Source organism: Cuculus canorus, chromosome 23 (genome assembly GCF_017976375.1).
Source record: "Cuculus canorus isolate bCucCan1 chromosome 23, bCucCan1.pri, whole genome shotgun sequence".
Lineage (NCBI taxonomy): Eukaryota > Metazoa > Chordata > Aves > Cuculiformes > Cuculidae > Cuculus > Cuculus canorus.
Genome location: NC_071423.1, coordinates 4,240,455 through 4,260,939, shown reverse-complemented (window position 1 = coordinate 4,260,939; position 20,485 = coordinate 4,240,455). Strand labels below are relative to the sequence as shown.

General features: G+C 50.5%; 2 protein-coding genes across 6 annotated transcripts in view; both read left to right on the top strand.

Moving 5' to 3' along the window:
- KMT2A (lysine methyltransferase 2A) overlaps positions 1-19,270 on the top strand; it is a 43,312-nt gene extending 24,042 nt beyond the window's left edge. For 2 of the 5 annotated variants that reach the window (XM_054086772.1, XM_054086771.1), the window contains exons 16-36: positions 331-504; positions 1,294-1,404; positions 1,652-1,725; positions 2,212-2,405; positions 2,786-2,892; positions 3,036-3,173; positions 3,353-3,511; positions 3,797-3,914; positions 3,996-4,074; positions 4,319-4,479; positions 5,054-5,242; positions 5,904-10,221; positions 11,119-11,199; positions 11,709-11,773; positions 12,161-12,331; positions 12,925-12,999; positions 13,280-13,454; positions 13,848-13,955; positions 14,250-14,333; positions 14,707-14,836; positions 15,208-19,270. In XM_054086772.1, the coding sequence (XP_053942747.1) occupies positions 331-504; positions 1,294-1,404; positions 1,652-1,725; positions 2,212-2,405; positions 2,786-2,892; positions 3,036-3,173; positions 3,353-3,511; positions 3,797-3,914; positions 3,996-4,074; positions 4,319-4,479; positions 5,054-5,242; positions 5,904-10,221; positions 11,119-11,199; positions 11,709-11,773; positions 12,161-12,331; positions 12,925-12,999; positions 13,280-13,454; positions 13,848-13,955; positions 14,250-14,333; positions 14,707-14,836; positions 15,208-15,483 (6,987 nt within the window). In that variant the 3' untranslated portion in view covers positions 15,484-19,270. Of the gene's footprint in view, positions 1-330; positions 505-1,293; positions 1,405-1,651; positions 1,726-2,211; positions 2,406-2,785; positions 2,893-3,035; positions 3,174-3,352; positions 3,512-3,796; positions 3,915-3,995; positions 4,075-4,318; positions 4,480-5,053; positions 5,243-5,903; positions 10,222-11,118; positions 11,200-11,708; positions 11,774-12,160; positions 12,332-12,924; positions 13,000-13,279; positions 13,459-13,847; positions 13,956-14,249; positions 14,334-14,706; positions 14,837-15,207 lie in introns of all 5 variants that reach the window. The other 3 variants (XM_054086774.1, XM_054086773.1, XM_054086770.1) reach the window with 3 other exon arrangements.
- Positions 19,271-19,397: 127 nt separating this feature from the next.
- Positions 19,398-20,383, top strand: TTC36 (tetratricopeptide repeat domain 36). Its single transcript, XM_054086786.1, has 3 exons — positions 19,398-19,563; positions 19,687-19,878; positions 19,953-20,383. The coding sequence occupies exons 1-3, from the start codon at positions 19,455-19,457 to the stop codon at positions 20,219-20,221; spliced, it is 570 nt and encodes a 189-aa protein (XP_053942761.1). The 5' UTR covers positions 19,398-19,454; the 3' UTR covers positions 20,222-20,383.
- The last annotated feature ends 102 nt before the right edge of the window (positions 20,384-20,485 follow it).

Here is a 20,485-nt window from a genome sequence, read left to right as displayed (position 1 = left end):
GGCATTCCTTGGAATGCTGGCATTGCAGTGTGTTCTGCTGCAGAAGTGTCTTCATTGTGCTTAGCACAGCACATATGGGGATAGTAGTTTTCTTTATCTGGTTCATTCCTGTAGAAAAAACCAAGTGGGTGTCTGTGATACAAGTCATGAGGCTAAAAGAACAAATAGGGTCAAGTTCTTCAGGGACTGGGAAGGAATTCAGAGCATGAGTGTCCTGTCTTTCCTGTTAGTGAGAATCTCTGTGCACATAAATGTGCAAGGGAGTGTGTTGTGAGTAGCAGCAGCACTTCAAAAACTAATGTCCCTCTCTCTGGTTGCTGATGTTAACAGGCAGCAAAACCACCTGACTTAAATCCTGAGACGGAAGAGAGCATCCCATCCAGAAGCTCTCCTGAAGGTCCCGATCCGCCTGTGCTAACAGAAGTCAGTAAACAGGAGGAGCAGCAGCCTCTGGATCTGGAAGGAGTGAAAAGAAAAATGGATCAAGGAGGTTATGTTTCTGTGGTACGTCAGAGATTGAGTGTTCCACTCCAGTAATAGATCCCAGAAGTTGCTTTATTACCCGGGGTATTTATAGCCAAGCATGCAAAGCTTTTTCTTTATGAATAAGGAAACAGGCTAGTGACCTGCTAAAAATAATTCTGGCTGACGCTGATGTTAGTGTTGGCCTGAAGACAGGTAACCTACACTGTTGTGTGGCGCTTGAACCAGCAGCGGTGCTTGGTTAAAGTGCTTTTGCTCTTGCTCGGATATTTATGTTCATGGAAACAGGATAGGCCATCCTCCATGTACAAATTCCAGCTGAAAGCCTACCAATGGCTGGCAGTTACCTGGGAGCCCATAATTCATGTGTGGAGGGCTGAGATCTTCAGGGCATTTATACCGAATGCTCCTGGTGACAGAGTCAGTTTTATGTGCAGGAAGCATCTCTTTCCTTTTCCCTATAGCAAATGTAATCTTGAGGAAGAATGCATACTGCAAAGTCACTGCTGGATTTTGGCCAAATCCCTGGGAGGCAGCTAGCTTGGCCGCTTTAAAAAGTGGTCAGCACTCAACTCCAGGAGGACGGAAGAAGGGAACAGGCGTGGGTTGGTTTGTGTGGCAGTTTTACCAGCCAGTCTGCCGATGTACATGGCAACTCGCTTCTCCACAGCCAAATTCTTTCTGCTTTGATCAATGCTGTAGTTCAGTTTTTCAGTCATCTGGGTGCTCACCTGAGGCCTTAAACCAGTGGGTGGTGTAGCTGTACAAGAGGCAGTGCTGTTAATGTGACATTTTGTGGCTTTCTTGTAGTTGGATTTCAGTGATGATATTGTGAAGATAATTCAAGCAGCCATCAATTCTGACGGAGGGCAGCCAGAGGTGAAGAAAGCCAATAGCATGGTCAAGTCCTTCTTTATTCGGGTGAGCTGGACAACGGTTATTTTGCAATCTGCTTGGTATTGTTCCACTGCTTGCTGCTGCTGGAATCCAAAGGGTTCATCATGCATACCATTGCTTGGGTATTTCCAGGAATAAAATAGTACATTGTCAGAGTTGTTGATGTTAACAAAGTCTTCCTGGCTGTGCATTTACAGTAGATCTTGGTTGAATTTCTTTGAACCTGGGGTATGTTGTGTAACATTTCTAATAGAGTGTTGTTTTTCTTCAGCAAATGGAGCGTGTTTTTCCATGGTTCAGTGTAAAAAAGTCCAGATTTTGGGAGCCAAATAAAGTAACCAGCAAGTAAGTAATTGTTCTGTGTCCAACTGCGACACCCTGCGGTTTGCCAGCTGTCCAAGCAAAAAGTACCAAGAGAGCCCGTTTGGGGGACTGGGTTTTCTGTTTCCCTTTTTTTCCTTTCTTTTAAGAAGTTAAACAGTAATCCCATTCCCAGGTTGTGTGGACATTTCCTTGTTCTTTCACAGAGCAACCAGAACATTATTTCGACCTGGGTACGATTATGTGCTGGCTTGTCAGTCCTTCCTCCCCATCTCCTCCTCACCCCCCCTTCAGTGTCACCCTCCCTCATCTATTGCCTTCAAAAGAAACAGCCACATCACAAACCTTATAATGCAAGTGACCAGTGGTAGCCTTTGTTGAGAGCGTGGGTGGATTGTAATTAATTACAAGAGTCATTACTGTGTGTTGAGTGTTGGTTGCGCTGGTGGACAAGGCACAGGACCCCCTGGCGTGGCCAGGTCTGACGGCTGGCTCCTTGTTGCATTTCAGCAGTGGTATGTTGCCGAATGCCGTGCTGCCCCCTTCGCTTGACCATAATTATGCTCAGTGGCAGGAGCGTGAAGAGAACAACCGCACTGAACAGCCTCCTCTGATGAAGAAAATCATTCCAGCTCCAAAACCCAAAGGGCCTGGAGAGCCGGATTCACCGACTCCTCTGCATCCTCCTACACCACCTATCTCAAGTAAGGAAATGTGGCAGCACTGTTGGTCCTGAATCCAGAATGCTTCATTCCAAACTTTCTAGCAGTACAGGGAGGGCATTGTTAGCTCTGTATGCATCTGAAGAATTTGGGAGACCTCTGTGGCCTGAAATCGTTCACAGGCTGGTGACTACAAGGTGTTTGGGCTGAGCTTGGGCCCAGAAGTGCCTTTGCACCTCTTCTCCCAGAGCAAGGGCTGTGCAGAGCTTGGTGTGCATTTTCCTTGCTCTGCAAGCTGAGTGTTGGAAACTCCAGCTGCTCTTTGCTGCTTCTGCCCTATTCACTTACTGGGACTCTTTCCAGGTGAATTTTTGCCTCCCTGACTTTGAAGAATAAACAGTGTTTTCTCTTTTAACTGTCAGGCTCTGACAGAAGCAGAGAAGACAGTCCTGAACTTAACCCACCTCCGGATGTCGAAGACAACAGGCAGTGTGCATTGTGCCTGAAGTACGGTGATGACAGCGCTAACGTGAGTATCTGGTAGACACCCATTGCAGTAGGCGCTACGACCGAAGCAGTGCGATTGCTTTGGTACTGTGGGCAGTCTGGATGCATTTTGTGCATCATTGTCTCCTGAAACACTTGAAAAGAATCTTTCCTTCCATTCTTTAGGATGCGGGGCGTCTTCTCTATATTGGCCAAAACGAATGGACGCACGTGAACTGTGCTCTGTGGTCAGCAGAAGTGTTTGAAGATGACGATGGTTCTCTGAAGAACGTGCACATGGCTGTGATCCGGGGCAAGCAGCTGGTGGGTAACGCCGGTGTGATCCGGGGCAAGCAGCTGGGTGAAGGGAACGCTGGTTTACACACAACCAGGACTCCTGTCTGTACTGAAAAAAACCAGCCGACAGCTGGGATGGTAGCCTGGTTTTTTAGAAGGGGTTAATTTTTAACCTGGTGGCGTTTGATTTGTTTTGTTCACTGTAGCGGTGCGAGTTCTGCCAGAAGTCGGGTGCCACGGTGGGCTGCTGCCTCACTTCCTGCACCAGTAACTATCACTTCATGTGCTCACGAGCCAAGAACTGCGTCTTCCTGGACGATAAGAAAGTTTACTGCCAGAGGCATCGTGACTTGATCAAAGGAGAGGTGAGGTTCTTTTGCACCCTGCCTTGTCTGAAGGTGGGGATCGCCTGCCACCACGAGTGCTTTGTAGAAATTGATAATGAATGTGTTCCTTACTAACGAGGGCCGGAGCACAGAGCTGTTACAAAGTCATCAGTGATACAACTGGCGCGGGGAACTTCAGCAAGTGATACTCTGGCAGTTCAAAAACCAAAAGACTAAGTGGAGAATCGAGTGGGGCAGACCGTGTGGTGTACATGTAGTGGTTCCTTTAAAATTAACGAGCAGTTTTGTGGATTCCTCTTCCAGGTGGTTCCCGAAAATGGGTTTGAAGTTCTGAGGAGAGTTTTTGTGGACTTCGAAGGGATCAGTTTGAGAAGAAAGTTCCTCAGTGGCCTGGAACCGGAGAATATCCACATGATGATCGGTAAGGCCTCATCTCTGGACACGCGGTCCACCTTTGTGCTGAGATCTGCTCACAGAACTCATTGACTCCCTTTCTGTTCAGGTTCCATGACCATAGACTGCTTAGGAATTCTGAATGACCTCTCCGACTGTGAAGATAAGTTGTTTCCCATCGGCTATCAGTGAGTATAAACTGTCTCATGATTAGATGTTTTTTGATGTGCTAGATGTCAAACCAGCACTGAAGTAACCTATGTAAAAACTGGCCATAGCTTTCCTGTGATGTTCGGGAATCTTGTGATGAAGCAGGGTGTGCAAAGTGTTTGCCAGGCAGCCTTTGTCCTATGTAATTTTTAGAAACAGAAGATGTAAAATAGGAACGCTGAGGTGTAGTCAAGTAAATTGTTTTCTGTTTGAATGTTCCAGGTGCTCCAGGGTGTACTGGAGTACTACTGATGCCAGGAAACGCTGCGTCTATACCTGCAAGATCATGGAGTGCCGGCCTCCAGTCATAGAGCCTGACATCAACAGCACCGTAGAACACGATGATAACAGAACCATTGCCCACAGCCCAGTTCCCCTTACAGGTAATCCTGTAAGGGTTTGCTAAAAGTACATTCTCTGCATGGTTTTGCCATGGTGCGTCCTTACCAGGATGCCAGGAAGCCAGGAACTTCAAATTGTACTTCAGATGTTGGCACTAGTATGGAATGTGGGGATTGTTAAACACCATGCTGGATAGCAGTGCTGTGCTGCATCTGTATTCCCAGATTGCTTTTTCCGTATCGATTAGTGAGTTGAAGAAATAAAGTCAAGTCTCAGCCCGATCCTTTTCAGTGCCTGCAAGGCGAGGCTGTGCAAGATGTTAACACATTTATAGCAGTTGTCATTGCCAAAAATACAAACGTAAGTTTTGTACAACTGCAGTCGTGTTTTACGTAGAAGCTGAGGGCTAGTGGGTTGCTGCAGGTGTTTGGAAATGCCCTTAGGAGAAACCAGATGTTTTCTGATAGCAAGGAAGCCGTGATCTTTGACTTTATGTTCATTTAACGAAGTACCCTGATTCACCCAGTGAAACCTGACAGCAATAGATACTATATCACATCATAGCATTTAGGATTGAGAGTTGGCTTATGCTGCTGTTTCTCTTTTACACACCAGCAGAAACTCTACCTAAAGACAGCCGCAGTACTCCCGAAATAGTAAACCCGCCATCGCCGGATCGTCCCTTGCACTCTCAGACCTCTAGTTCCTGTTACTATCCCATGATCTCCAAGGGTCCCAGGATCAGGATGCCGAGTTACCCACCCACACAGAGGTCTCCTGGCTCCAGGCCATTACCTTCTGCAGGTACACATATGCTGTTGACTGTTTTTTTGTATTTGGAGAGCGTTTCCGTTTGATTGGTTTGGAAATACGTTTGGTTTGGTTCATGTCTGGTTTTTGCTTCATTCAGAATGTGGCATTCTGTTAATTTTCATAGAGAAAATAGCAACATGGCACTGGGTTTGAGGGATAGAGAGTTTTGAAAATATGCAGTAGGGGTGGCCTGTCAGGAAACAAACTTCCCGGGGAAGAAGAAGGTGGGGTTTGAGCAGTGTAGTAGCAGCAATACGGAAGAGCTGTAACAAAAGTAAGGGACTTCATGTCAGTGAATATTTTTGCAGAGAGAATCAGAAATCCAGTATTGCAGTTCAGCCCCTATTTCTGTGTGAATGAGTCATGTTTTGTTTCAAGCCAATCTTGGATATTCACTTCTGCAATTGAGATGCAGAACCCTGAGATACAGACTTATCAACTCCATGTGGTGAATGCTCATGGACGGTGTCAGATTTTTTATACAGGTCTCAAATATTACCGTTGACACTGGCTGAAAGGCTTTTATGGTGGTTAATTTTGCTGAATAGATTATATGGCTGTTAATTTCTTGTGTTGCATGTGAAGGAGTCGGGTGTGCATAGGTTGCGAGCGTTCAGATCACCTGAGGGTCTGTCTTGCCTTGTTTTCTCAGGAAGTCCCACCCCAGTGACCCATGAAATCGTGACAGTAGGAGACCCTTTGCTGTCCTCTGGACTGAAGAGCATTGGTTCAAGGAGACACAGCACCTCTTCTTTGTCGCAGCAGCAATCAAAACTCCGCATGACTTCCCCTACACGAGCTGGGAACACTTATTCCAGGCACAGTGCATCTTCAGCTTCCAACGTGGGCTCCTCTTCAGAACACGAACCAAGTGTCAAAAGCACTGACCGCTTCGTGGGGTCGCTGAACGCAGGTACTCCGAGTACTCCAGTTCAAAGCTGCACTGCCAGTTCAGGTTCCCAAAAAACAGTGGCTACAAGTGGAAGCAAAACTTACCAGCTGGATGCATCACAGTCTACAGAAGGAAAACTTCCTAGCAGCTCAGATTCAGTAGCCAAAGGTGCGCCTTCTAAGGGAGAGAAGATGAAAATGCTGACCTCAAAGGATGCGGATTACTCAGCTCATAGCTTTGCTTCTGGAGGAAACTCCAAAATGTCCACTCAGCTGACCAGTCCATCAGGTGCAGAAATGAATGTTAAAATGGGAACCTTTCAAGAAAGTTCAGGATCATTTTCCTCCAAAGATGCAGTGTCCTTCCCACCCTTGCATCAGAGAGGCCCGAGGAAAGACAGAGATCAGCACGTGGAACCTGTCCAGCCAGAGAAGACAACTTTGGTCGAAGAGGTGGATGCAAAGACCTTGAAGTCTGCTGGAGTGAACAGCAGGTCTCCTGCAGCGAGCGAGCAAGGAGTTTCTGCCCCTCGAGAGAGGCGTCAGAAGGGGAAGAAGTTAATGAAAGAGAGTTTCAAAGAGAAACACTCCCTGAAATCCCTTACAGATTCCAGCCAAGGAGTAGGCAGCGATGAAGGAAACCTGAAACCAGAATTTGGTAATCAGGGTTTGGGAACTGAGCAAATCAGCCAGAGGTTGTGTAATAATATTCCTGCTGAAAAAGCTGGCGAGAAGTCTCCACCTTCGCAAGGATCATCTAAAGGTTCCGCAGCACAGATTGAGGCGGCCTCTGCCTCCAAGGAGTCGCAGGCACCTAGGAAACGCACCATTAAAGTCACTCTGACTCCTCTAAAGATGGAAAGTGAAAACCAGTCTAAGAATGCACAGCAGGAAAGCGATGGTGAACCTCAGTCTGCAGGAACAGAACTGCCTGCTTTGGCAGAGCCCTCCTCAACTTCTGAGAGCCCAGAAGATAACTCTGTAGTTCAGGGAACTCCAAACGAAGCACCAGCACAAGAATCTCAGAATAACACATATGAAAATCTGCCCGTTCAAGACAACAACTTGATGCTCCAGGATGGAACGAAAGCTCAAGAAGAAGGCTCGTACAAGCGGAGGTATCCACGGAGAAGTGCTCGGGCCAGATCCAATATGTTCTTTGGATTGACTCCTCTGTACGGCGTGAGGTCTTACGGAGAGGAAGACATTCCCTTCTACAGTAACTCAACTGGGAAGAAGCGGGGAAAGCGGTCTGCGGAGGGGCAGGTGGATGGCGCAGATGACTTGAGCACATCGGATGAAGATGATTTATACTACTATAACTTCACAAGAACAGTGGTTTCCTCGAACCCTGAGGAAAGGCTGGCATCTCATAACTTATTCAGGGAGGAGGAGCAGTGCGATCTTCCAAAAATCTCACAGCTTGATGGTGTGGATGATGGAACCGAAAGTGATACGAGCGTGACGGCAACAACGAGGAAAGTCAGTCAAGTGACGAAAAGGAGTGGTAAGGAAAATGGAACAGAGAACTTAAAGCTTGACAGAGCTGAAGAAGCTGGAGAGAAAGTACAAGTCACCAAGAGCTCCACTGTCCATAAAGCCGACCCGAAGATTGATAACTGCCATCCTGTGAGCAGGGTCAAAGCACAGGGCCAGGATTCGCTGGAAGCTCAGCTGAGCTCCTTGGAAACGGGCCGCAGGGCTCATGCAAGCACCCCTTCAGACAAGAATTTACTGGACACTTTCAACACAGAACTTCTGAAATCTGACTCTGACAATAACAACAGCGATGACTGCGGGAATATCCTCCCTTCCGACATCATGGACTTTGTGCTGAAGAACACACCGTCTATGCAGGCATTGGGAGAAAGTCCGGAGTCTTCCTCATCTGAACTTCTGACCCTTGGAGAAGGTTTAGGCCTCGACAGCAACCGTGGCAAGGACATGGGTTTGTTTGAGGTGTTCTCCCAACAGCTGCCAACCACTGAGCCAGTGGATAGCAGTGTCTCTTCCTCCATGTCAGCAGAGGAGCAGTTTGAATTGCCACTGGAGCTTCCTTCCGATCTCTCTGTTCTGACCACTCGCAGCCCTACAGTGCCCAGCCAGAACCACAATAGGCTCGCTGTCATCTCTGAGTCTTCGCTTTCCTCCTCAGGAGAGAGGTCGATGCTTGCCTTGCCTTCCGCAGAGTCTGGGGAAAAGAGAGTGACAGTCACAGAAAAATCCGCCTCGGGGGAAAGCGATACGGCTCTCCTGAGTCCTGGTGTCGACCCAAGCCCCGAAGGACACATGACTCCTGATCACTTCATCCAGGGTCACATAGACACGGAGCACATAGCCAGCCCGCCCTGCGGCTCCGTCGAGCAAGGGCATGGCAGCAACCAGGATTTAACGAGGAACAGTGGAACTCCAGGCATCCAGGTGCCAGTATCACCCACCGTGCCCCTCCAGAGCCAGAAGTATGTGCCAAACTCCACGGACAGTCCCGGCCCCTCGCAGATCTCCAATGCCGCGGTGCAGACAACACCACCCCACCTCAAGCCAGCTGCAGAAAAACTTCTGGTGGTCAATCAGAACATGCAGCCGCTGTATGTCCTCCAAACTCTTCCCAATGGTGTGACTCAAAAGATACAGTTAACGCCTTCTGTTAGCTCTGCACAGAGCGTGATGGAGACCAACCCTTCCGTGCTGGGGCCCATGGGGAGCGGGCTTACACTGACCACAGGATTAAACCCGAGCTTGCCCTCGTCTCAGTCGTTATTCCCTCCCACAAGCAAGGGACTGCTGCCCATGTCCCATCACCAGCACATACATCCCTTCTCCACAGCCACACAGACCAGCTTCCCTTCAAACATCAGCAGTCCGTCGCCAGGCCTTCTCATCGGCGTGCAGCCACCCCCTGACCCTCAGCTCTTGGTGTCTGAAGCTAGCCAGCGTACAGACCTTGGTACCACCGCTTCCACACCTGCCACTGCCCTGGGCAAGAAACGGCCCATTTCTCGGCTGCAGTCACGGAAGAATAAGAAGCTAGCTCCCTCTGGAACACCTCCTGCTATAGCTCCTCCTGATATGGTCTCCAATATGACCTTAATCAACTTTGCTCCCTCCCAAATCTCCAACCACCCGTTGGATTTGGGAACCATTTCGAATTCAACATCCCATAGAACCGTGCCCAATATTATCAAGAGGTCCAAGTCTGGGGTCATGTACTTTGAGCAAACATCTTTGCTTCCACAAGGAGGGACCACTACAGCCGTTGGCACGTCTCCCAGCGTGATTGGACCAGAGGCCAGTCACCTCCCAGCAGGGCCTGTATCAGGCCTGGCTTCAAGTTCCTCAGTGCTCAATGTTGTATCCATGCCGGCCACGGCAGCCCCTACCACAGGTGGGTCGGTTCCTGGTCACGTTTTGGGACAAAGCTCGGTAACGTTAACTAGCCCTGGACTATTAGGGGACCTCGGTTCAATAAGCAATCTCCTGATCAAAGCCAGCCAGCAAAGCCTGGGTCTTCAGGAGCAGCACATGACTTTGCCACCAAGCTCTGGGATGTTTTCGCAACTGGGAGCATCGCAGACTCCGTCTACAGCAGCAATGACAGCTGCATCGAGCATATGTGTTCTGCCTTCAGCACAGACGATGGGGATGACAGTTGCTCCATCATCTACTGACCCCGAGGGCTCCTACCAGCTTCAGCACATGACACAACTCCTAGCCAGCAAAACCGGAGTGTCTTCTTCCCAGCTGGATCTCAGCACGGCTTCAGCAACAACGCAGTTGTCGAGCTTTCCGCAGCTGGTCGATGTTCCCAACAATACTGGACTCGAACAAAACAAGGCATCCTCGTCAGCGATGCACGCCAGTTCAGCATCTCCCGGAGGCTCTCCATCATCCGGTCAGCACTCTGCCAGCAGCTCCATGCTGGGCCCCACGAAAATGAAGCCGAAAATCAAACGCATACAGCCGCTGTTAGACAAAGGGAACGGAAAGAAGCACAAAACTTCTCACGCGTGGCCCAGTTCCTCTGAAGCACCTGTTCCCGACAGAGGGGCCATTGCTGCATCGCCAGTCTTGGCTGCAGGGTAAGAGGAGTGTTTGATTTTGCTCGTCCCTGAGAGTTTGTAACGATGTAAGAAAGAATCTTGCACCGGTTTGACAGCAGACTTTTCTTTCAAATGGTGGTTTATAGAATTAATGATAGAATGGTTTGGCTTAGAAGGGATCTTTAAAGCCCATCTAGTTCCTACCCCCCACCATGGGCAGGGACACCTTAGATCCAAATGACATTTCTACTGACACTTTGAAATACGGATCCGTAGGGAGAGTAAGAGCAGCTGCTCTGTGTTTTAAATGCAAAACTGGGCAGTTTTATCGATGTGGTCCATAATATCACACTGCCAACAACTGCGTGTTTCACCAAAGATGTTACACAGCTAACTTCCAGCCTTGGGTGCCTGAGAGAGCTCTCCAAAACAATCACTGGTAATAAAAGACAGAAACACTCAGCTTTTGGTACCTGAGAGTAGCGCACGTCACTGGTGTAACCCCTTGGTCAGCCTAACGTCTTGTAACAGGTCTGGTTCTTAAACCGTCCATCCAAAACCCTGTTGACAGCACAGCCTTTTAAAATAGCTCTTCTGAGCTGCTAACGCTTGACAATTTGTTTTAGTTTGTGTACAGTCTGTGGCTGTTCACACATTCTGCCAGCCTCCACTTGGCTCCTGAGCTCATTGCCTGTGGTTGCTCAGGCACGTTTCTCGTACGCCCGGATTCATCCTCCTCGAAGGGCAAGTCTCAATTCTGATGTGCCGGAAGTGTGAACTGGTTCCTCATTTCTTAGGAGCAGTTACTGCTTCCGTAGTTCTGCTGAGATGCTGAATTGCTCATGGTAGCTCCCAGTGGATCTGTTCCTGCTTTCCAGTCTTTTATGGCACATATGGCTTGGCAGGTATTTTGAACGTTCCTAAATCTTGTTCCAGGACTCCTGCTGTGAAGACAGATACGCAGGATACAGCAAGCATAGAGCAGCCATTGCAGAAACAGTGTGGCCAGTCTGCAGGGTAAGCACTAAACAGACCTTTCCATCAGATTCCGCTCGCTCGAGCTTAGGGGGAGATTCATACAGAGAATGCAAGACTTCTTACTTTGCCAGTTAAAATCTCTTGGGAGCTTTTGACCTGGAATGAGTGGGCATGTTTAGTTGCAATATGGAGCACATAGCTCTGGGAAGCTGCAGAGAAGAGGATTTCTCACGCAGTTCTGGCTGATCGTATGTTAACATGCGCCTAATTACTGTGTTGGGTTAGTACGAGGAGCATGACACAGGCTGTAATTAATTAGGCTGCTGCCCACAGAGCAATAGGTACCTCAAAAATAAATGCTATCGAGTAAAATCCTTTTATATGTTTGTTACCAATGGAACTGATGTTGGAATATTCATTCTGGAAAAAGGTTCTTGTACCTCTGTCAGGTTCTCAGATTTTGTAGGTGTGCGTTCAGGGCTGGGAAGGAGATAAGGTTGTTAAATGTTGTTCTTCATGGTTGCTTCCTTCCTTCCTTCTTTCCCCAGGCAAACAGCCGTCCTCCCAGAATCTCAGTCAACACAGAACCCAGCGAGTGAGCAGGACAATGCAGGTACATCGCTTCTGCCAAAGCCCCAAACCTTGGGATTCTCCAGGACAGACATATCAGTACCATGCAGTTTTGATTGTTGTGTGTCTCATTCTTTCAGGAACAATCCTAAAGCTAACAGTCACATTGTTCTTGCTTTGAAGGGAGGAAAGGTTTGTTCACTATCAATAGGTGCTGGACACGTAGTTGTATCTATTTTTAGTTTGTGGAAATTTCAGCGCTTGAGATTCCACACTTCTAGTACAGCACTGTCCAGAGGCTTTCTTGGATAGATTTGCTGCGAGTTAAAAAAAAGCGAGTTAGTCAGTAATTTCCAGCTGTGGAACAGCCATTGGATAAAACATCATTCTGCCCAGTTTCCATCTTCATGCTGGCTTCTCTCTCTCCTAGGCTCACGAGCTCTCGAGGAAGAAGAGAGTACATTCAGCTCCCCACTTATGTTTTGGCTTCAGCAGGAGCAAAAGAGGAAAGAGTGTCTTGGCGAGAAGAAACCAAAGAAAGGTTTGGTTTTTGAGATCTCTAGTGATGATGGTTTTCAGATCTGCGCAGAAAGCATTGAAGGTGAGAACGGTGTGGGTTTGGTTGTCCTGGTTTTAGCTTCCCTTGCTAGAGGCACAATTTTAACTTCTGAGGAGCTGTTAGTTTAGGTTTAAGTTTAAAACCAGCCAAATTCTTGATTTGTGTCCCTGGAACAATCCTAGTTCCTAACAATGTCTGCATTCTACTGGAAAAGTTGGGTGGTTGGACTTTTTTAATCATTGTCCCATTTTTTTTTTTTGTCAATTGACCACTGGTGGTGAACCATGTTTTGTCAGGAAACAACGTGAATCAGCCTGTAGGGTATCTGGGCTTTTCCTCCAGACCAGTTGGCTGGAGCCGCTTCTTTCTCTTGATGCCATTTTTGGAGAGGATGGAAGCGCTGGGATCCGAGGATCTTAATCTATGGCCCATGAAAGGATGCAAACCTCATTCAATTGGCTTGTTTACATGTGAGCCTTTTGCTGGAAAGCAGCTCACCATGCATGGACATAGGAGCCTACTGAGGGCTTGTTTCACTGGGGGCCTAAGAGAGATAGCAAAGTGCTGGTTCTGGCAGTCCTGCATGCCCAGTGCTCGGATACTCCTTCACTGATGTTCTCTTTGTGTGACCGCAGATGCCTGGAAGTCTCTGACTGATAAAGTTCAGGAAGCCCGCTCCAATGCCCGCCTGAAACAGCTCTCTTTCGCAGGTAACAGCCTGTGCCAAATGCATTCCTACTGCGCTTTTAAATGTGTGAGAGCAGAGAGATCTGAGTGTCTCAGGGTTCAGAGCTGTCACAGTTTCAGCTCAGCTGCTTTATGGAAGATAATTTCATCCTGATGAAATGATGGAAAACTCACGTGGGGAATGAACAACCTAATACCATGCTGCTGGGAAAGCTGCAGGCTGACACGGTTATATATTACACTCCTAGTCCTGGTCTGCGATGTCAGTTGGGTTGTTTTATTGTGCTCTGTTTCTTGTTCCAGGTGTGAATGGTTTGAGGATGCTGGGGATTATCCACGACACTGTTGTGTTCCTGATTGAGCAACTGTATGGAGCGAAGCACTGCCACAACTACAAGTTCAGATTTCACAAGCCGGAGGAGGCCAATGAACCCCCTCTGAATCCACACGGCTCTGCTCGGGCTGAAGTCCATCTGAGGCAAGTGTGAGCTTTGTCATCGCTGAGGCTAACCCCATTCGCTCGATTAGCCCCGTGGCAAGACACGAACAACAAATCTCTACAGCAGAAAAGTGCTCAGTTAAAAAGAAACATTAACAACTTTCTGATGTGACTCAATTGTGTGGCCTCCTCTGAACCTGCACATTTTTCTGTGCCGCTGTGTTGACCCTTGCTTGGTTTAACAGTGCTTTCCTGGCTGGTGCCTTCCGTCCCGGTTCTCAAACTGTCGTGTGTGTTACCCTGATGTGTGGAAGGCTTCAGGAGAGGACAGACCTGGAGAAGGTGCACAACAGCAGACGTGGCGAGCTGTTGTGGCCACCACATGTTTGTGTTCAGTGAAACCAAACTGCCTTTCCTCTCTTTAAATTGCAGGAAGTCTGCATTCGACATGTTTAATTTCTTGGCTTCTAAACACCGACAGCCACCGGAATACAACCCGAATGATGAGGAAGAGGAAGAAGTACAGCTGAAATCAGCCCGGTATGTAGCAGGGTTTAAAGGTTCAAAGCGGGAAATAGCGCTGTGGTGTTAAACAAAGCTGATGGGGAGTTGGAAATGGGCCGCAGAACCCATTGATGCAGAACAATCTGATGAGAGTTTGGGTAGAAAAAGAAGGAAATCATCTGCATATGTCCAAAACCACAGAATTAATTTTGATTGTGCTCTCAGTGGGCTGCAGTGTCACAGTCATTCTATCTTGGAGAGTATCCCAGATAATAGATGGCACAACTTCTCAAATAAAGGTCATCGCTGAGCAGCTTCTCTTTGTTCCAGGAGGGCAACTAGCATGGATCTGCCAATGCCCATGCGCTTCCGACACCTGAAGAAGACCTCCAAGGAGGCAGTTGGTGTCTACAGGTATGGCTTTGCTCTGCCACTACTGCTCTGGGACAGAGGGAGGTGAAAACTGGAAACCCTCCATGGAATCTGACTGCAAAATAGAGGCGGGGGGGAAGTGGGTTTGGATTTTTTCCCTCTTTCTCTCCACTAGGTTGTGGATCTGAAAAGCGATTCATGGCACAAACTGTGTATTCCTTGCTGGCTGACGATGCTGGTAGCTAAGGCAGAGTTCAGGAAGAGGCAGGAAAGAGCTAATATTGTTCTTGTGAGCATTTCGTTAGGGAGAGTGATCCTAGTGATGGATAACCCGCTTTCTGCAGTGTTTGTAGTCTGTGGTTTCTCTACTTTGCTGATATCATTTGAAATGTTCGCTTCTCTCATTCTTTTTGAGGTCTCCCATCCACGGCCGGGGTCTGTTCTGCAAAAGGAACATTGATGCAGGTGAGATGGTGATCGAATATTCAGGCAATGTCATTCGCTCCATCCTCACTGACAAACGGGAGAAATACTACGACAGTAAGGTGAGTGGTGGGCACTTGCAGGAGGTCTTAACGAGTTGGGGAGAACTAGAAAGTGGCTGTGAAGGTAGGACAGGCCTCTGGAACATCATGAATTGGGGTTACAGACTGCTCGGGCTGTTTTCATTCTTGCTGGAGCTCTGGAGGTACTTCATGTTTTCTGCTGTGGGCTGGGAAGGGTTCCAGTTTTAGCACTGCAGATCCAAAGAGCCACGAGATGAAATGGTTCAAGCGTGAGCTTATGACGGCTGGTGGCAAGAGGCTGCAGATCCTCTAAAGGCTTGGCTTTGGTCGCTGTAGTGCACTGGATCATCTGCTCAGGTGTCTCCCTCTTCCCTTCACTAGCCTAACCCTCCTCTGTTCTCCGTGTGTAGGGGATCGGCTGCTATATGTTCCGCATTGACGACTCCGAAGTGGTGGATGCCACCATGCACGGGAACGCGGCCCGCTTCATCAATCACTCCTGCGAGCCCAACTGCTACTCCCGGGTCATCAACATCGATGGCCAGAAGCACATCGTCATCTTCGCCATGCGCAAAATCTACCGGGGCGAGGAGCTAACCTACGACTACAAGTTCCCCATCGAAGACGCCAGCAACAAACTGCCCTGCAACTGTGGCGCCAAGAAGTGCAGGAAGTTTTTAAACTAGAACTTCCTTCCACTGCACGGGAGCCCTGAAGGGCCTGGGGCGAACCAAAGCTTCAAGTGAATCCCTCCCCAGCCTCTCGGGCGGGACGGGAAGGCCAGAGGCAGGAGTGAAGGTCGGCTGGGCTCAGGGACCTGCCTAGCGGCTGTTTCTCTGTCAGAGTCCACATCCTCATGTCTCGCATGCGCACACGTACCCTTTGGAAAGACAGGAGCAACTGGAGAAGATCCTCGGCGTGATTATGTTTTTGTATCCTCATTTCCTCCGCCCCAGTGTTTTGTTTCTCAGCAAGGGGCTAACGAGCGGGAGAGGGGAGGTCGGCCAAGGCCCAAATGTGCGGGGAGCAATCGTGTGTCCTGTCCCTCTGTCTCCTGGCTCGGAGTGCTGCACGTGGAGTGCTTCTCTGCTGCGGTCAAGGGCTGTGTTGGAGTTTGGTTGCACGGTGGGAGTGAGCTTTCCTTCAAGAGAGAGACAGCCGCTGCTCCAGGAGCAGGCACGTGCCTGGCTGCCTCTGCGGTGCCTCTTGGCGCTGCTGGTGCGTCGGACAGCGTGTGGCGAGCCGGGGGCCGCTGGGCCTGGCTCGGCCGGTTCCACCTAGGGAGGCTTGAACAGAGGAGAGCGGAACACCCTATGGTTTGACAGGAGAGGGCTTGGCTTGGGCTTCGCTCCAAGATGCTTGCCGAGCACAGGGGAATTCCTGGCATTCTTTGGCAGAGAGCAGGCTTGCGCCAGCAGTTCGGATGCTGTAAATCTTTGGGAGCAAAGGCCTTTCAGCAGCACCTTTCCTCTCAGGCTTTGCCGGAGAGAAGCAGTCCTTTCTCTCAGCTTTCTCCTCCACCCAGTGGGCTTCCAGCTGGCAGTCTCCTTGCTGCTGTGAAGCTGGTCCAAGGGACAGGCATCTCGAGGGAGGGAACCAGCTCCGGGCTCGGCTGTGTCGGCTGCAGAGCAGGATCTGGGAACGGCTTGTGTGGAAGCTGCGGTGTCCTTGGGCCGGATAGGACAGAGGAGTGATCCTGTAGGCAGGCACCCATCCCACTCCATCTGCCAAGGGTGCTCACACTGTCCTCCCCGAAAGGCACGGGAAGATGCACCAAAGCAGAACGTAAGCTCTTGGGAAAGGCAAGACTGAACGCTGCCCAGCTTCATCTGTGCCGTATGGCATCCAGAAAGGCATAGGAAATACTGGAGCGATGGACAGGGCTGGCATTGCTGGAGCCGAGGTGCCTCAGTGAGCTGAAAGACACTGAGGTTCTGAGGAAAGCAGCGTAAATCCCCCTCCCTCTGGGCCTGCTCCGCGCCTCCAGAACTGAGACACGGAGAAGGATGTTGAAAGCCCCGCGTCTGACAAGCGGCAATGTTGGATTTTACTCTGTTCTGTTTACAGTTTAGTATTTAAGGTTTTATAAATGTAAATATATTTTGTATATTTTTCTATGAGAAGCACTTCATAGGGGAAAGCACTTATGACAAGGCTTTTTAAACCGTGGTGTTATCCTAATTTAAGAGAATCTCTTTTTAATGATTTTTTTATTTTCATAGGACGGTTACAGGAAACGCCCGGCTGGGCACAGTACGGTCCTTTCTCCAGATGGGGTACCCTTTGTTTTTGTGTTTTACTCTTCTTCTGCCTGTTTGACTTCGGTCACTGTTCCAGGAGGTTTGTCTGGACCTGAACCTTTATTTACCCATCAGGGTGGGGCCGGAGGGAGCTGCCCTGGCTCTCTGTGCCCCGAGCAGGAGGCAGGATTCTGCCTTGCCTCCTAGTGATTAGAAAGGCAGAATGTGGGAAGAGAGCTGGCCCTCGCTGTCTCTTTTTCTGGGAAGCTGGGCCGGGGCTCACCCCTCATCCTGCAGCCTCTCGTGAAGGCAGATGAGTTTTTCCACGGAGAAGGGACCGCTGGAAGCGCCTTTGCTTTTCCAAGCCGTCCGTGTGGGTAGAGGAGCAGCCGTTGGGAAGCCGGCAGGGGGAAAAGGAGGGGAGCACCTGCTGCCCTTGCCGTTGGGGTACCCCGAGTCCACACTCGGGACAGAACGGCGGGGCTCGGGATCTGGGCATTGCCGGAATCCTTTCGTTATTGCACTGTGTGAGGATTGACGATAACTGTTGGAAAAGTCGCGGCGACGCTGCGTTTGTCACTGAGCTGATTTGATGCACTGACAGTTTGGGAACGCACATCCCTGGAAGAGGCCGCAGCGCGGCTGCCCGGGACCCCGTTTGGCTCTTTCCCTGTTTCTGCCGGCAGCGCTGGGAGCAGCCCTCACCGCTGCCAAGCCCCTGAGTTTCTCCGGGTAGCTCAGCTCTGCTGCGTTCTCCCACCTGCGCGTCGCGGGAGGGCCTCGGCTGGGAGGCGCTGCCCGGAGATGTGGGGCGCGCGGGGTCAGGGGCGGCACGCAGCGGGGTCCCGGCACCGAGCCTGTGGGTCCGGCTGGCCGTGCGCTTTGCTGCTATTCCTGTCGGGAGCCGCTGCCGCTGGCTGCACCCCGGGAAGCTGCGCTGGGCAGCGAGGCCGTGGGCCGGGCAGCGCCTGCCCTGTGCCCCGCGCAGCCTCCCCTGTATGAATGTATATTTTATAAGGACTGACACAGATCCCGGGATCTGGGAACCCTACAATAAATGGAACCTTAGGGCGTTTATTTTTCTCGTACCAAGGGCCGCGGTGTTTTCTAAGGAGAAGCGGGTCACTGCAAAGGGCTGGGCATCTTTTCGTTCCGGTTTTTCTTTCGTTTCAAAGCAATACCAGGTTCTCCGGCGGGACGGTCTGCGCAGAATCATGCCATTCACCCCACGCTGCTGCTCCGCTCGACACGCGCAAGGTTTTATAGCTATAAATACAATATATATAGGAACTAATATAGTGACGCACCGTGTAATGAAGCCTCGTTCGGTATCGGTCCATGGCTTTTAATTCTCTTAACACTATAGGTAAGGATTGTGTTACAGTTGCTGCCGACGGCCGGCACAGCCAGGCCGCTCGTTCCCCTCCACAGAGCCGGGAGCGGGCGACCGGGCATTCCCGGCCCCTCGTGTTCCCAGTCAGTACTCGTACAACTCGGTTTCTTCCTTTTCTCCCTCTCGTTTCGGTTCTGGATGTTGGGGAACCACCTGCATATGGGGAAAAAAAAAAACGTGCTCTGTGCTTTCCTGGTCTCTCGAGGTGCAGTAGCTTTGTCTGTCAGCGAGAGCTGTTCTTGTGGTGTTTCTTTTATTGAACTTAACGGTCTCTTTAGTGACTACAGGTAGGTGAGTAATTGTTTCAAAAAAAAAAAAAACAAAAAAAAGACAAAAAAAAGACAAAAAAAAAAAAATAAAGCCCTGCCACGGCAAGGTTGTGTTCTAGAGCTGCAGTTCTGACAACTTATCATGTATAACAAATCGCGCCTCTTTTCCTTGTGTTCTTCCGAGCTTCTGGTTGTTCGTTTGGGTTTTTTTTTAAAAAAAACATAAAAAAAAAAAAGGAAAAAAAAAAAAAAAGGAGGAACGGTGTCTGATGCGAATCAGTGTTAACGCCCCTCGTGGGGCCGAAGGAGATACTTTAACGTCTAAAAAATGCTGAGAGCTCTGCAAAAGACTGAATGTAAAAATAAAAACCTGTACATAGTTGTAAAAAAAAAAAACAAAAAAACAAGAAACAAAGGAGTTTTTAAACATGTTTATTTTCTATGCACTTTTTTTTATTTAAGTGATAGTTTAATTAATAAACATGTCAAGTTTATTGCTGCACAGGGCTGCTCTCAGTTTCTTCTTGAGCTGCTTCCATCCGCTTTCCACTTCTCCCACTGGGAGCCACGGACCGCGGTGAGGATGTGCTCGGGAGGCGCTCGGCTCCGGGTCACCTTGGGAAGCAGCGGCTCTTCCAGCCGGGCTGTGGCCCCGGCATCCCGCAAGGCGGTGGGGCTGGCGCCCAGGATGGGATAGGATGGGGAAGGGTGAACATTAACTTGGTGGAGGCCGACGGGACTCGGCACACAGCGCCATGGCCACGGCCAACGACAGGGCCGTCCTGCAGACCATCTTCAACCCCAGCACCCCCTTTGGGGACATCCCGGGGCTGGATGAGGAGGAGGAGGAGGCCCAGGAGGAAGGTGAGGCCATTCCCGTTCCCACACCAGGATAGGGTTGCGGGGTGGGCGTTGGGGCTGCGCCTCCCGGAGTGTCCTGGCACCGGCGCCTTCCCCGGCCACGGACATCTCTTCCCTCTGCCCCAGGGGAGGAAGCCTTCGCACCAGAGCTGCTGGAGCAGGTCCGAGACCTGGAGCTGCAGGGGGTTTCTGCTGCTGAATCGGGAGACGTGAGCGCAGCCCTGGAGCGGTTCAACGAGGCCATCCGCCTGCTGCCGGAGCGCGCCTCCGGCTACAACAACCGGGCCCAGGCGCTGCGGCTGCGGGGCGACGTGGCAGGTGAGCAGCACAGGGTCGGTACCCGCAGCGGTGTCCGTACCCCAGCCTGCCCCGACACCTCTGTCCCCCCTCAGGCGCCATGCGGGACCTGGACACCGCCATCCGCCTGAGCCGGGGCTGCGGCCGAGCCGCCTGCCAGAGCTTCGTGCAGCGTGGGCTGATCCACCGGCTGCAGGCGCAGGACGAGGAGGCGCGGAGCGACTTTGAGCGCGCCGCACGGCTGGGCAGCGCGTTCGCCCGGCAGCAGCTGGTGCTGCTCAACCCCTACTCGGCGCTCTGCAACCAGATGCTCTGCGAGATGCTGGAGCGGCTGCGCAACCCCGGCGGCACCAGCAGCGAGTGAGGCAGGCACGGCAGCACCGAGCTCCAGCGATGGCCCAGGTGGGCACATCCTGGCCACTGGAGAGGGTCCATCTCCACTGCTGGAGATCCTGTTCCTCCTCCGGGCTGATAAAAGGCACCGAAGCGTGTTGGCTTTGTCTTGTCTCTGCTCCACCCCCAATAAACCTCCCGGTGTCCCCAGCGCTTGGGCTCCACTCGCGGCGTTGTGCGCGGCCATGGCGCGAGTCCTGTGCAGACACAGGGATGCGCAGCCCTGGGGGCGCAG